At 36.0% G+C, this 15,394-nt stretch overlaps 1 protein-coding gene across 15 annotated transcripts in view; it reads right to left on the bottom strand.

Moving 5' to 3' along the window:
- The window catches only part of MAGI2 (membrane associated guanylate kinase, WW and PDZ domain containing 2), a 741,259-nt gene that overhangs the window by 506,460 nt on the left and 219,405 nt on the right, over positions 1-15,394 (bottom strand). For all 15 annotated transcript variants that reach the window (XM_069878960.1, XM_069877803.1, XM_069878147.1 and 12 more), the window contains exon 2: positions 11,476-11,592. In XM_069878960.1, the coding sequence (XP_069735061.1) occupies positions 11,476-11,592 (117 nt within the window). The remainder of the gene's footprint in view (positions 1-11,475; positions 11,593-15,394) is intronic.

The raw sequence follows: 15,394 nt of genomic DNA, 5'->3' as shown, positions 1-15,394 counted from the left end.
AACCTATGTTAAATGAATAACCTCATATCATGCTTCGTTTCCCTGCACAGTTGATGTAGGCTTGGAGTCAGACACCAAACCACCAGCTTGCTGAATGGGGATTCAGCCAAGGCTTAGTAATAAGGAATTAACAACATGGGATTTTCTCTCTTCTCTCCATCAGCAATATCTTCAGATCAAAGCAATGACTTCTACCATGCTTTTTACAGTATCTGATTTATTTCACATGAACACCGAGAAAATGTGCTCCTTGGGGGACCTAAGGTTTTGCCTTAATAGAATCAAACCTGACATGAGCTATGACATCCACATGACTGCCCAGAACAATGTTATAGGTGCTAAAGTACTTGTACTGATGAAAAGTTAAGCGACTAAGGATTTTATCTCTCTGTAAAGTTGGATGGCAAAAGAATGTGGATTTTAATAACTACAGATCTAGGCAAAAAAAAAGTCTCCCTAAACCTACCTGTGTTTCTATGTGGTTCTAACCCTGAGGTCCTTTACATTTGTGTGGAAATATAAAGTAACTGGAGTGTGAATAAAAATTATGGTTTTAGGCATCTACAGCAGGTTTTGACATGAACAACTACCTCCTATTTCAATATGTTCAGATACATGAAAACTTGGCACTGTAAGCTATATATATTACCAAGGTGTTTTATCTGCAACAATATTAGATTCTTCACAGCAATACTCTGGTAGTGTTGGCCGCCAGGCAAATTTAAGGTGCCAACTCAGACCTTATTAAAGAATTTGAGTGCTTTAACCTATTTTTCATTTACTCTAGCACCTCCCAAATTTCAGTAGTGTATAAGCAGCAGCATCTTTAAACAAAGATTGTCCTTTTGGCTTTAGTGCAAAAACATCTTTTTTTACTTTCATCTGAAAAACGTAATCACAAGCCATATTATTCTAAATTACTCTGACTATGTAACACTAGAAGATAAAGTTAACATACAAAATATAATCTTCTGCTTTATACGTCTTAAATCATACAAAGCTATTCATAACAAGAAAATAAGTATTATGAGATACTGATGTTAACAATATATAGGTGCATAGCTTTAATGAGGAATCATAAACTGTGCACTCCACAAACATGCTGTAACCAAGTACATGCCATTTACTGCAAGAGTAATTCTTTGCCAAAAGCTGTAAAACAACTGGAACAGTTTCAGTCTGTCCATAATGCTTTAGATTATCTGCACTTTTACGCACAAAATGATTTTGCTGTCTTTTTCAAATAAATTGTATTCAGACAGAAAAAAAGAGAAAAAAATAGTGCAGCCAGCTGGGACTCATCAGCTGCAACTGCACAAAGCATGGGGCTACCAGGCTACGCAATGATGACAGACTGAGAGGCTTTACACCGAGGCTTTGCACTAACTTCTGTTTAACGCAGCTATTAACTGAGAACATCAACATCTGCATAATAGCACTGTACAAGGATGCATTCCTGATATCTTCTTTTTCCTAGTCGCTCCCCTTGGCAAAGCAGAACAGGGAAAGCCTTTTAATTATATAGAACAGCACAGACCAGCAACACAGAGATTTACAGAGGATTTGCACTGACAGAGTGGAAAGGCAGTAGCCTAGCTCTTCATTGCATACAGTATCCAAAAACAATGAAGGGAAGTGAGCTGCTACATCAGCCCAGTCAGGAAACATAGGTGCTGTTGACAACTTTCCACTAGCAATCAGAACATGAAGAGTCTCAAAATCACTCAGCATTGGATGTTTTCTGGTGGAAGACAATGCAGAGCAAGCCATATCTAAAGGAGCAAGAGATGTTTTTTATTATTACTTTTTTTTATTTACTATTACCAGGAAATCTTGTGTAAAAACAGCTTCTGACAGGAAATCTTGCCAAATCACCATTTTGAATGCCACCATAGTTTACATTTGTCCATGAATTCAAGGCCATTAAATGATACACTATTCTCTGTATTCTAAGAGCTCTTCAAGAAGGTGTACAGTGCAATATGCATTTACCAATGACTAAAATCTGAAACAAGTTAATTGCAGCAGGACAGAGCTGCTCTACTGCATGATTCCTGACACACCTGCGATCAAACTTTCCAGGAAATGGTCCACAACCACTTCTGCAGAGAAAAAAAAGATTCTATTTTTGCAAGAAATGGTTGGGTGTTTTTGATTTAAAGCTTGAAAAAAATTGACATTTCTGTGTTTCTCTAAGACTAACAAATGCCAGAGGACAGGTGAAGCATCTAGTCAAGTCAGTACCAATATGAGTTAAAGAACTCATAGCAGTACCAATGAGTCAAAAAAGAAAGCTTATCAATCCATCAAAACCAAAATGACAATCAGAGAATACAGATGACTTGAAGTGAGTGGTGATGTGCATTTTGTCATTGGAAAAAGGCCACTGGAACACAGGTAAAGACTGCACCATCAGCACTCTTGAACAAATGTCATTCTTTCCTAAATAAAAAGTAATACACTATTTTTGTGAACAATGTGAAAATGTTACCACCATCATATGCATTACTGATTTTTTTCCACAAAAATACAAAGGAAATACTTTGATAAAATAATGATGTGTATTATTTGTTATTATAACATTTAATACTGAAAAAACTTGATCTCTAACTGGAAAGCAAATTGTTTTCTAAAGCCTTTTATGTATGTCCATACCAACCTTTCAAAATCCAAAGACAAGAATTTTAAAGCTGAAATTATAACACTGTTCTGCATTTAAATCCAGATAGCTGCTTTCATTTGATATACAATCCGGAACTCCTGCATTATTATAATTTTCTTTGAACCAAAATATATTTCTGCCATCTCCACAGTAACAACATTTTCCTATTCAGAATCATTGAAATAAACTTGACAGAGTGATTTGAGTCATCCATATTAGATTGATACTTAGTCAAGAAGTTGATGTGTTAGTAACAGTAATACATTGAAAAATGAAAAGTGCATTGGGTGGAATCAAAACTTGGAGATACAAAAGAAATATAAAGTTGCGACAAAATGTCATGGGACAAAACCAGGACAGTGGTACCCTCAGGATAAAATGAAATAAAAAGGAAAGGGCTGGCAGAAAACAGCCTTCCACCAGTAAATTACAAATTAGTCTCACACCTACTGGTGAAACCAAAGCTTAATTCACTCTTCAGATGTTAGGAAGCATTCAGTCTCTTTTGGTTTTTTTCCTCAAAAGGTTTTATTCTAACCAGGCCACTTTTGACTCTAAACCATGATGCCACTAGAGATACTAGTCTATTGACTTTGGCTTACTGGTTTACTGCACAAAAAAGGTTTAAAAGTCTTATTTGTTTTGTTTTTTTGTTTTGTTTTTGTTTGTTTTGTTTTTTAAAGACCCGTAAAAAATGAGGTGTACCTTATTCTCTAAAGGTGGGGGTATGACAAAAATCTCAAAGCCTTAGAAAAGCTTTAAAGTAGTGTCAGTTGTATAATCTCATTGATGCAATGTATTCATAATCTTTTTAAAAGAAGAGAGCAGTGACACAATGTGGCATCCAAAAGAAACAGCAAGAATCTGGACTCCAGTTGGTGCGAGAAGGCTACTGAACTACAAAGCGTACTCCAGAAACATAGATGTGAGCAAACTGGTTATTTGGTGAACTTGGCCAACTGCTTAGCAATTCACATAAATCACTTGATATGCACAAGATGATCTAGTCACAATAAAGTCCATACCCGCTGTAAGTGATTTTCTTATATAGTGATTATAGGTGAAAGCCCCAGAAGAGAAAAACCATAGAAGCGCATCCTGCCAAAATTCATATCACCTTTTTATTCAGTAATCAAAATATGTTTTTAATAGCTTAATAGCTTAATTTGGTCATCTACTTCTGCATGTTGATTCATATATACAATTCTAATTCTTTTTCTATTGCTGATAGTTTTCTGAATTTCTAAGAGCAGCTGTTGGTGCTCCATGTTCACTATACAGTTGGTCTTGAAATGAAAATCACAAAGTAAGGATTATCCACCATCTCTGACAGTTTATTTTCTACAGACTAAAAGAAGACAGAGACTATTAAAAAAAAAAAAAAAAGAAGAAAAAACCCAGGTTGTAAATCACACTAAGAAAGGCCACAAATCCCAAGGTCATCCAAAGACATGAAAAGTTTCAAGATGAAGAAGCTTTTGGAGGCAACTTCAGTCTAAGCAGTTCTAATGTTCCCAGGTGAACTGCATTACCCATTTTATCACAAAATTTGTACAATCTGGCATGCACTTCTACCTTTATATAAAGTACCTCTGCTTCCTTTGAGGAAAAAAGACCCCAACAAACTATTTGACTGTATGGAAGCTAAATTTATCTAAAAGATATATTTTTAAATATTTCAGTATCAAGAAAGGAATTCAGAAAGATCATGTATTAAAAAGAAAATGGTTTAGAAATCATAGAAATGCTTACATTCGATAATGCTGCAACTTTTAAAAATAATTTCTGTAATTCCTGTAATTTCAAAGACATTTTTGTTATTTCAGGAAAAAGGTCAGTAGTACATTTAAGACCTTCAGGCTGAAAAAGCCTACTGTCATAGGGAGATACAGTCTCCACAAACTTCAAGCTGCTTTAGGTAAGTCAAGAGCCATGACTTGAATTTGTAGGATAAGTTAATTGTGGCTTTTTCTATTATTTGCTGTTCTTGTTCTGCAGAGAGACAAGGTACTTTACCAGATTTTAAGCTATTGCCCCTTCAGTTTCCTTCTAGTTCTCAAGTAATCAATAAGATTAGTGCTATCATCAGAATCCATTTACAATTCCCACTATCCATTATTCTCTTGGTATCATGTGAATCCGAGAACTCATTTTGTAACACTAGAAAGCGTCCTCAAAGTTAAAAGAAAAATGGATCAATTCTTGGGGGCAATCAGCACAAATATGCTAACTGAACGTCTCAGCTGGCATTATGTATTTGTTTTATCACATACAAATAATTATAGACAGACATGAGGAGCAACCCAAGCTGTTTGCCGGAGACATTAATCTTTAAATCATGGCCTGGTTAACATCACTTAAGGAAGATATGCAATACTCATTATAATACTCGTTATATGAAAGCTGTTAAAAAGGGTCAGTTGTGTAATTTCAGAACCTTTTCTTGCCTTTTTTTGTTGCATAAACTTAGTGACTTCAGTGGAATTATATGAGCTCTACAGCTGGAAGTGCATCATATTATCTGTTATAGAAGTAATTTATACTGGCACTACAAATATAAAAAAGATTTACTGATTTTGAATCATTTGATGTCAAAATGGAAGAGAAAAGCACGGTGTTTAGGGAAGAGGAAAGGAAGGAATGAAGGAGTGGAAACAATGGGAGTGTGGGGGGGGAGAATTATCAGCCTCACTGTCTTAAAGATGTAAGGAACCCAGGGAAGCTCAAACTGTTGAACTGAACAGGCAATGAAATCATCCCAGTGTCTTCACACTGTCTTTCAGGTGACATTCAAGCTGCAATATCATAAGCAGTACACAACTGCTGCGCTTCTCAGTTCATACTGCAGTTGTAACACACCAGACATGTTCCATCTCCCATTTTTCTTCAACAGTATTTACTTTTTTTCAGATACCTGTTATTTTAAGGTGATTATTTAAAAGATCTATTAGTCACTGAATAGCTGAGAATTGATTTCCTCATTATGTAGAGTTGAGAAATTCCTGAGAAAATGTGACAAATTCTGTGTGTGTTGTTTCGCATGACTGACAAGCATTCAGTATTTTCTATCACCAGCTTTGCTATTTTAGACAGTTTAGATGTGTGTTTATGCTAAAACTTAATTAAGACAAAATCATAATTCACTTTGATACATTAAAAACAAAACAAAAAATAAAAAAGAAAATATTTTTTTGCTGGGTTTTCTATTTATCCAGTACTTCCCGCTGATGTCAGTGCAGTGTTTGCAGACTGAACACTCTGAGCATGAGTGGTATTTTGTGGGCATTTTGTACCCACTGGCTGAAAGGCAGTGCAGTAATCACTGTAAACTTTACCACACTGCTCTGAAAGGAAAAAAACACAACCATACAATCACATGGAAAAGTCAATACAAAGATGCATAAGCCAATCTTTTAACTAGACATTCTTAGTGCCTTCAGAGAAACAGGTTAGTGTACTTGTGCATTTCCAGGAGGTAATTAGGAATACTAAATGTAGCAGTGGAAAAGAAAGCAAGGTCCATGAGCACCAGTTTAACCACCACTCCACCTCAAGCAAGTCAGCTCAGCCTTGTTTATGCTATGGGTTTGTCAATCGTTCCTTGCCTCTTCTATTTACACTGTCAGTTATTTGAAGCAATGACCTCCTCCTCATCTTCTGGTACGCCTGGCTGTGCTGCATATAGCACAGTGGGGTCCTCATCTCACGAAATTAAGTTTAGTTTAATTTTTCTTGAGACACAAAAAAGGCTGAATATGCTTGCCAACGACTCTGCTTTAAATACAACTTGGAGGTGTGCTCCATTAGATACACAACAACAAGAACATTTCCCTAGAGCTCTGAATTGCTTTATTCTGAGCCATCAAAGTCAAGTCTAAGCAATAACTAATGCTTGTCTGACGGAATAAAGTAGTCATTAAAGTTAGGTACTGTTATTTCCAGTGATGCAGACATTTCTTGGCAGACCGGTACGCTAAGCACAGGTTATTTTATCCTAAGAATAGTTCCATATGACGCCAACCTAGCAGATCTTTTAACTGACAATATCCAGACTTCCAAATTTGTTTGTTTTAAGAACAAAGTTGTGCACTCAATTTCCGCTCTTGAAAGATACTTTTAACATGGAACAAACTTCCAAGAAAAAATACATGAAAGCACTGGTAAGTCTGTTTCACACTTCACCCTTTGAATACTGTTGGCTATATGCTATTTAGAGGACAAACAAAAGAAATTTCAAAGGCCTATTTGTTCAAATATATCCCACATCCTTATTCAAAGTATCAGAACTACACACACATAGTTGCTAAGTGGAGTGTACCCTCACCCAATATATATTTATTACCTACTTGAGATTTGCCACTCTTTTCTCACCTTTACATTTAGAAACTTCAGGTGAAAACCTGGATGTGTAATTGGGATTTCCTTCAGTATTTATACCTATTAGCTAGGAGCGGCAGGAGAGGAAAGTCTCATCATAACTCATCACATACACACTCAAAGGTGCCTTACTTCCGATTAATACCCATGAAGAGGACTACAAACAGCTATGGCCTCCTTACTTTCATCATTGTTGTTTTTCTAAATGCAAACACTAGGAAGGAAACTTCCTCATCCCCATGAACCTTCTTTCTCCTGTCCGTTTTTTTAAAAAAAGAAATAATAAAATACATTATCACTTCTGACATGTGGCCACTGTGGGATGCAGTTCTGGGCTGCATCCTCCAGTGGTGTAAATAAGTGCAGAGGGATAGACTAATTCACCTGAGCTACTGTGGATCTGAGGTTATATCCCAGAGCATACCAACAGGAATCTCTTCAAATTAATAGATGATTTTTATCTTTTTTTTTTTACTCCTGTGAATCAGCTTGTCATCGTTTGACTTTTTCCAGTGCTGTTTAATCACAACACCTTTCACTACCATTTCATATTTCCTGTCTGGGAAGGAAGCATGCAGGCTCTATTTTCAACCTCAGCTCCACTATTTTGTCAGCTCTTAAAGAAATGGAATTCACAATTGCTTGGAAGGACATATCAAAGGAGACAGGTCTGACCACGACTGTCACTACCAAAACTTCGTTCCTGTCACTTACTCTCCCCAAGCTTTATCCTTCCAATGACACAAAGTTAGAGCTATCTCTTCTTACATTAGTGAAGACTAGAAAGCTGCTTGCCCACATGGCAACTGCAGTTTGCCGACAGCACTACCAAGCACAAGGTGCAGCGTGACTTCATTTGCTGTCTGCCTGCAGCATTGTGGCCTTTCTCCAGATTCCTGGACTTGGACAGGGAGTGTCAGACACTGCTTACCTGTATTTAACAACTACCACTTCTTACCATGGCTATTTTTCTGTATTGTAGAACAATCTCAATGGTTAGTGCTACTAAATAACTTCAAGAATAAGTTTAGGATATGAAAAAAATGCTAAAAATCCCATACAACTGAAAAAGAGAAGAAAATGCATGATATAAACTTCAGTTAGGTCTTCTGAACTTGGAGAGCCATGAACATTTCTCCCCTCCAAAATGCATTTTGTTGTTTTTTTGTTTTGCTGAGATGTTCAGCATGTTTCTCATCTGTATTACTGCTGGTTTCCCAACACCTGAAATTCAGTCCTCCTGCTTGCATTATAACAGGACCTGTGCCCCAACAGAAGACCGCTTTCCAGTCCTCCTTCTGAAGAGGGCATATTTTCTTTTGTATTATTTACAATACTGTATCTTTAAAAAAGTTTCATATTCTTGATCTTGTCTGTTGAAACCTTTATTGCTTTTCTAGCTCAGATTCAAATTAACAGATTTTTTTCTTTATTTTCTTGCTTATGCATCAGTTTCATTACTGCTGTCACGCAGCTCTGGAGACAGAGCTAGATAACGGCTGCATCTTGACTGCTGCAAATACAATCACATGTGCTGCTTTGGGATACATGCATGTAATTCCTGTTGACAATGCAGTGAAAATCAATTTCCTATGGCACTGAGAAGTGCAGCCACTTACGGAATGCAGCATTTGACATTTAGGGTTACAGGGTCATTTGTAATTTGGTAGAAAGCGGCACTGCATTATTAAGAATAGAGAAATGCAAGGATCACAAACCCAACCAATTCATTGCACCCACAGGGGCACAGTTTTAGAGGGCAGAATTGATCCATTATTCTTATGTCGTGATTTCCTGGCCCATTCCTCCTTTGGTGCACCAGGTAAACCAGGTATGGAATTAGCTATCCGCTTCCTAGTTTCACAGACTAAATTCACTCGTTTCACTTAAGTGAAAGACATCTTACTCTGACATGGAAGGCTGACAGACCAGTGGTTATGCCCACTGACTGCTAGGGCCAGAGCTGTCAGTATGAGCCAAAAGCAAAGAACAGTAAAAACTCAAGGTCAAGAAATCCCTTATAAAGGCTTTCCTGGTTTTACTAGCAATTCTACTTCTATAACTGAGGAAAGATTATGGGTGCATTTTCAAAGGGAAAAGGTTGCCACCAATTTTTCAGAATTCTTTTTCTCTTCATTTTATAACCTTGTCATTGGAAATAAATTCTATGTTGCCTGCAGTTGGCTTTCTCTCTTTATTTTTCTGCACAAGAACTTTGCTGTTTTAGCATCTGTTAAAAATTTTTAAAAAGTATATGTTTTGTCTGGACGCATTAAGTGAGTTTCTGGGCAATGGTACAGCCGGTTAATATTACTTCTGCATTCTAAAAAAATCTCCCTACCAGTTGTAAAGTGCACTTCCTGGATAGCTAACCATTACTTAAAAAAAAACAACAACCCAACCCCAAAATAACAACAAACCAAAAAGACAAAAAGACTGCTCAAAGTAGAAAATTTTGAATACAAGCACCCTTGAAATGTAAGGTATTTGAAAAAAAGGAAACAGTTGAAAATGTTTTCCCTCCTAAACGTGAATGATGAAGGTAGAATAAAATTGAATCGAAAAAGATTTGCCTTAGTTGTTATGGAGGGGAAAACTGTGTTGCAATCTATGGGATGGAGTTCTTCTTACTTACCTTATTATGGTATCTCCTTTAGCTAACCACATATCACCCTGTTCACACTTGTTAATTTCTTTATTTTAAAATACCCACATTTCAGGAGAGCAACATTCACATGATTTACAAGAAAATTTCAAAGAAAATATGTCACTTGGGCACTATCATTTTTTTTCCATTTTTTCTGTCATCACTATTGACAAGTATCTTCCAGTCTATCCAAGAACATGCCTTTCTACCTAGCAATTCAGTAGCTGTCATCCACAACACCATACTATTTTTGAAAATCTGGTACTTACTTAAAGATTCTCAATATGTAATATGACAATGACCCAAGAACCTAACCACATAAAATCACACAGAAGATGTATAAATCACAGCAAAAACGATATTAAATGGTTATGGGTTTAGTGGTCTTTGTGGTTGTAGAGTTACTTTTTGAATGATAAACTTGCTTCTGAGATCACTATATTTCACTTGACAAATGAGAACACTTTATTATTGCCTTGATTAAAAAAAAACCCAGACCTCCAAACTACTCATCATGATCATACTGACACTATCTGATACAGGTGTGCAGTAGTTGTAATAATGGTGGGTTTTCCTTCTTTTTAATCCAGATCTCTGCCATTATGAAGCATGTGCTGGGGCTATAATAAGTATAATAAGTATACTCCTATACTAATGACCCTCCTAGACATCCTAAAGGATATAATCTCAAAACATATTTGTACTTGTACCTGCACTTCAGCTGTGATGTTTCATAGCACCTTAAGAAAAACCTAATTAATCAAAAATCTCATAAAAATGTAATACTTCTGATTTTCCGTATAGCAGTAATAATTTTTTAATTTTAATCTAACTTCCATTCTAATCAAGGATGAATAAAACTCATGAAATTAAGATGTTTTATTCATTTATCATCAGCTTCCAAAAGCAAAGGGAAATGTTTGAGCATCTTTTTTTGGTGGAGATTGTCAAAGCTTTATTTTAACGTAATAAAAGAAAAAACTTACCATGGCATTCACAACAACACAGCTTTCAAAGAGTACCCACTCAAAATGTATAATAGCACACTCACTTACTCCATATACCTTCCTCTGACACTGTCAAGCCTAGTAGTTCAAAGGTAAATCCTTTTTTTGCCAAAATACAAAGGCCTATTTTTTGTTTGCTAAGCAATTATTTTACAAGGAAAGACTAATGGAACTTCAGTCCATTTTAAACGATACATTGTCTGTCAGCCAAGTAGATCTGTTCTGAAAGGCATGGCTGTGACAGTTAGACACAGCTTACGTTACTCTGCTCTACAAAAATTCTATCCGAGGTTTCAGAATATTGCAGATATAGATACCATTGATTTATGTGACAACAAAAGAACACGTATGCAAGACAGTACAAGCTTTCATTGTGTCTGCTGCACCTAAACAAAATTTCCTAGTTTACGTTTTTCCTCCTAACACAAGGCAGATCAAACTGTATTGGATATAAATTTAACCAGCCCAGAAAGTCTTTTTTGTTTCCTAGAAATTTGTACTTTCTAAAACTGCAGAAGAAAAAGATTATTGATCAAGAGCTACAGTTTATGAGAACTACAACTTCAAAAACACTATGCATTTTCAGATATTAATTCAGCATTAGACAGTTCAGTTCCTCAGCAATAACATGGAACACATCAACCAAGCCATTAATTTATTTAAAGGAAGACTGTTTCAACTACACTCCACCCCTTCACACGTTGCAAATGGCCTCAACAACATTAAGTCAGATAGTCTGTTGCCACTAACAAAACAGATTTGTTTATCTCCACACTACTCACATGGTACTGTGCGGAGGTAGAGATTGTCTCTTATGATCTGCTGGAGCTCATGGTCTACCGAACCTTTCTGGAACCGTAAATTGAGGTAGTGACGAAGGTCCTTATCAACAATGCCTCCTGTCAAGGAAAAGACAAAGGAAAGCATGATTTAAAAACACATCGCTTTGACAGAAACGATGAATCACTTTTAAAGTCCCAGTGGCTCATTTTACTGTATGCTTCTGTCATGATAAGCAACAGAAGCACAACGAGCTTTCTGGTTAAGGTATGCAGTTGGTATAATATTATTTAGCATTTATAATTGTAAAGATTAAAAACAGTTAATAACAGTTAACTGGCTAAATCTGTACAGTTCAGAAAATACATATAGAATTATAAACAGAGTCATTTTTTTTTCTGAAAAAAACTGGAACGTATTGTTATTATTGAACTACCTATATATGTTTCTAACTAACATCTTATTAGGTATAATGTTCCCTGTGACCTTGTACCAATTTCCCAACTGCTTACTAAACAAAAGAATCTTGGTTCAAAGAGTCTCTGTAATGTCTGGTGAATTCAGTCCAAGTGTTACCAGAATAAAATGCAGCTGTACCTAATGACCATATAAATATAGTATTTTGTGTTATTTATTTCTAATACAACTTACATCTGAAAAAGATGCTATAGCAAACTACACATATTTTATTTCCACCTCTGAAAAAAAGTCATTAGCAATACAAGATCTCAGCATAAAACTATAAATGTGGAAAATAATTAAGCTTAAAACTTTACATTTAACACTTTTAGTATAACTTTAGGACAAAACAATTTAAAGTATTGTTTAGCCACTGGATGGTGTATCATGTTCTTCTATTAAAGTCATACTTATAAATCTAATGGAACAAGGTTAATATTTCCCAGTATAGTTCTTCTCCATTTCTTATAAACTGGAGTACAAATCCCAGTTACAATTATGAAGAAAAAGTCCATATATAAATGTGTTTCTTCCTTCTCTGAAATTATGACATAAGAAAATATAGAGAAACATTACTATACTGAGTTCTGACATAAATTCCCAATATTAAGCATTGCAAGCAGATAGATCCCTAACTTGTTGCTTCACATATTCAACCATAAAATGCTTTTTTAAATGGCATTTGCTATTGAACCTTTGCCAAAAGATTTATTGACTTTGAGTATCTAAAGATTTTCTTGTAAAAAGGAACAAATAATATTCAAACCTAATTACTTGAAAGTCACTACAGAGCACAAATGGCCATAAATTAAAATATATTTCTCCTTACAGCTAGTCATATTAAAATGCCAATTACAAGTCCATAATCTTATTATTGCTGTTTTTTGTCAATAACTTCAAAACTTTTTATTCCAAGTTTATAAAAAGCTTATAAATAATTTCTTTTTACTTTAGCTAAAGGGGAAAAACCAGCATACTTTCACAATCAAAAGAAAAAGAAAAAAGCCCCAAGTCATAACAGATCCAAAGAAATACCTGCGTGCCCAGTTACCAGGTGCTGAGAACTTCCATACAGCTCTCTGTTTTTCCAGGATCCCAGCTGAGCCACTGAGTCTACTCCTTTGGTACCACTAACCCTGTTCCCAGAAATGGGCTCTGTTTGCAGACCAGACCATCCTCATTCCTGCTAATTTCTTATGAATATTAGAGGAGCCAAGGGCTAGAGGAGGTTGCAGAGAACTGCTCTGCTCCTGATTGGAATCAGCTGTCCTTTCTGATTGGCTGCAGAGAGTAAAGGTCCTGCAGCTCTTGCTCTTCTCGCTCTAATATACAGAACATACCCAGTGATGCAGATGCTTTCTGGCAGCCTGAGAAAATGCCAGCTCGAGAACAACAGCTGTAGCCTGCCCACTGACATAAACCTGAATCATTCAACTTGTTACATAAGTAAGTTTAGGACCCTACACAGATTTCTGACCCTCAAAGTGCATTTTTTATTTACAGCCTTTTGCTTCACACACAGACATTTACTTCACCATGTGTTAACGAATGCACTAAAACCTCCTAAGCACATCATAAGGAGAGTCACTTGATATTTTTGGCACACTGCATATTCCAAACTGGAGTACACAAAATATATATTTGCAAAAGGAGATACCTACAGCCTTGTATTTGTTAGATACAGATTCAAAAGCAAAACTTTGTAAAAGAAATAAAACCTGTATGTGGTACAGAGGAAAAAAAAATTAACAGCTTCCAAGAACGAGGGTAAGACATCATTTTTTCCTCAAATCCGGCTGTAAAGTTAGCAACGTCTATTTTAAAGAGCAGTCCAATGAACTACAGACAGCACATGTCCAATTGACAAACTTCCCTCTTCAAAAGTCATTCTGTTTTCTGACCTAACTGACATTTTTCTTATTTGGGCATAAGCTACCTTTTTTTTTTTGTTGAATCCAACAAGAAATTTTAAATCCTGGAAAGTGTAAAAAAAAAAATAGCGCAAGAGCCCTGAAAAGCACATGCAATATTTTTAATTTCTCCTTCCAATTCTCATTCTTCTGCTTTTCTCCTCTATAAAGCTTTCTTGTTTTACCTGGTGCTTGTCAAAAGCATACTTGACTCCAAATGTGCTTTCCAGGTATTTATAATACCTGAGGTTTTGAGCAGTCTGACCCTCTTAAAGTTAATGCAGAATAACATCTTGAGTGTGCTAGTGGGGAGCTACAAGATGTTTCACAAGAAACTATAGTGATTTGGAAGAATTTAGAATCAGTGAATTAGATGGCATGTTACAGACTATATAAATCAAGAGTAACATGAATAATAATAATAATAGGACTATGTCCTCCAAAAGGCTGAAATAAAAGACCAAAAATATTAGCATTTGGGATACTTTGGAGGTAAAAAATAAACTTCATGATTTGTAAATATATTCATAGAAAGAGAAACAATCAGAGAGAAATTGTTTTTACAGGGAGTAAAACCTCCCCTATTTAGTGGTCAAGTCCAACCCAGTCAGATAATTGTCTGGTACCCAGGACTGACTTGGTTTCTATAAAATTCAAATTCATTTTCTTTTTTTCATCTCAATGAAAACCATTGAGATGCTCAAAAATTCAGACTCAAACCTAACTCCGTAGTTTTCTTTTATTAACAGCCAGCCCAACGTGGAGGACCTTGGAAGGAGGCTCAGGGGCTGCTGCTGCCTATTGCACCCTAACAGCCCTGCTGCAGCTGCACAGCAGCTCACGAGGAGGAGCTCAGAAAGAAGGAGCTGACAATGGCCACCATCCATGACAATCTCACCATCCATGACAGGAAAAGCAAGAGACATTGACTGTCAGAGGCATTATATTCCAAAAGGCTTAGAATTCCAACCCAGAGCATAATTAAATTGTTCTTTGGCCAGTACCACAGGAGGAGGCTGATAACTGAGTGACAGAGCATGCACTGGCTTGCAGCCATGCAGGGCTTTTTTTTTTTCCCTGGCTTGAGGCCTATACTCTGTTTCAGTTTCATTTCACTCCAATGAATCCCATTGCTTTGCTAGCTGGGAAATATAGGACATGAATTAAATACTTCCAGTAATGATCTCTTGTATAATGTATGTCTCGTTTAGGTACATCTACCAATCATGATGGCAAACTCATAACCACGACTGAATTTGATTCCATAGATTATAAATTTAGATACCCTTGACTGAACTAAAGAATGTTCTGTTTGCATGTTTTACTTATGAATTTAATGAGCAAAGTATATCCTTTTACAGTGTTTTAATGCATTTCTGTCAGGTTTCCTTCCCTTCTCAAAATCTATTAGCAAAGCCTAGTCAGAGAAGAAATACAACAAAGAACACATATACAAAAGGGTATTGAATAGTTTGTAGCTCATTAAAAATTCAAAACTGAAAAAGATAATTACCATTTCCAAGAAAATGACAGGGATAAAGGTTTAGCATTT

The sequence above is a fragment of the Phaenicophaeus curvirostris genome, chromosome 1 (assembly GCF_032191515.1).
Source record: "Phaenicophaeus curvirostris isolate KB17595 chromosome 1, BPBGC_Pcur_1.0, whole genome shotgun sequence".
NCBI lineage: Eukaryota > Metazoa > Chordata > Aves > Cuculiformes > Cuculidae > Phaenicophaeus > Phaenicophaeus curvirostris.
This window is presented reverse-complemented; position numbering and strand designations above follow the sequence as displayed.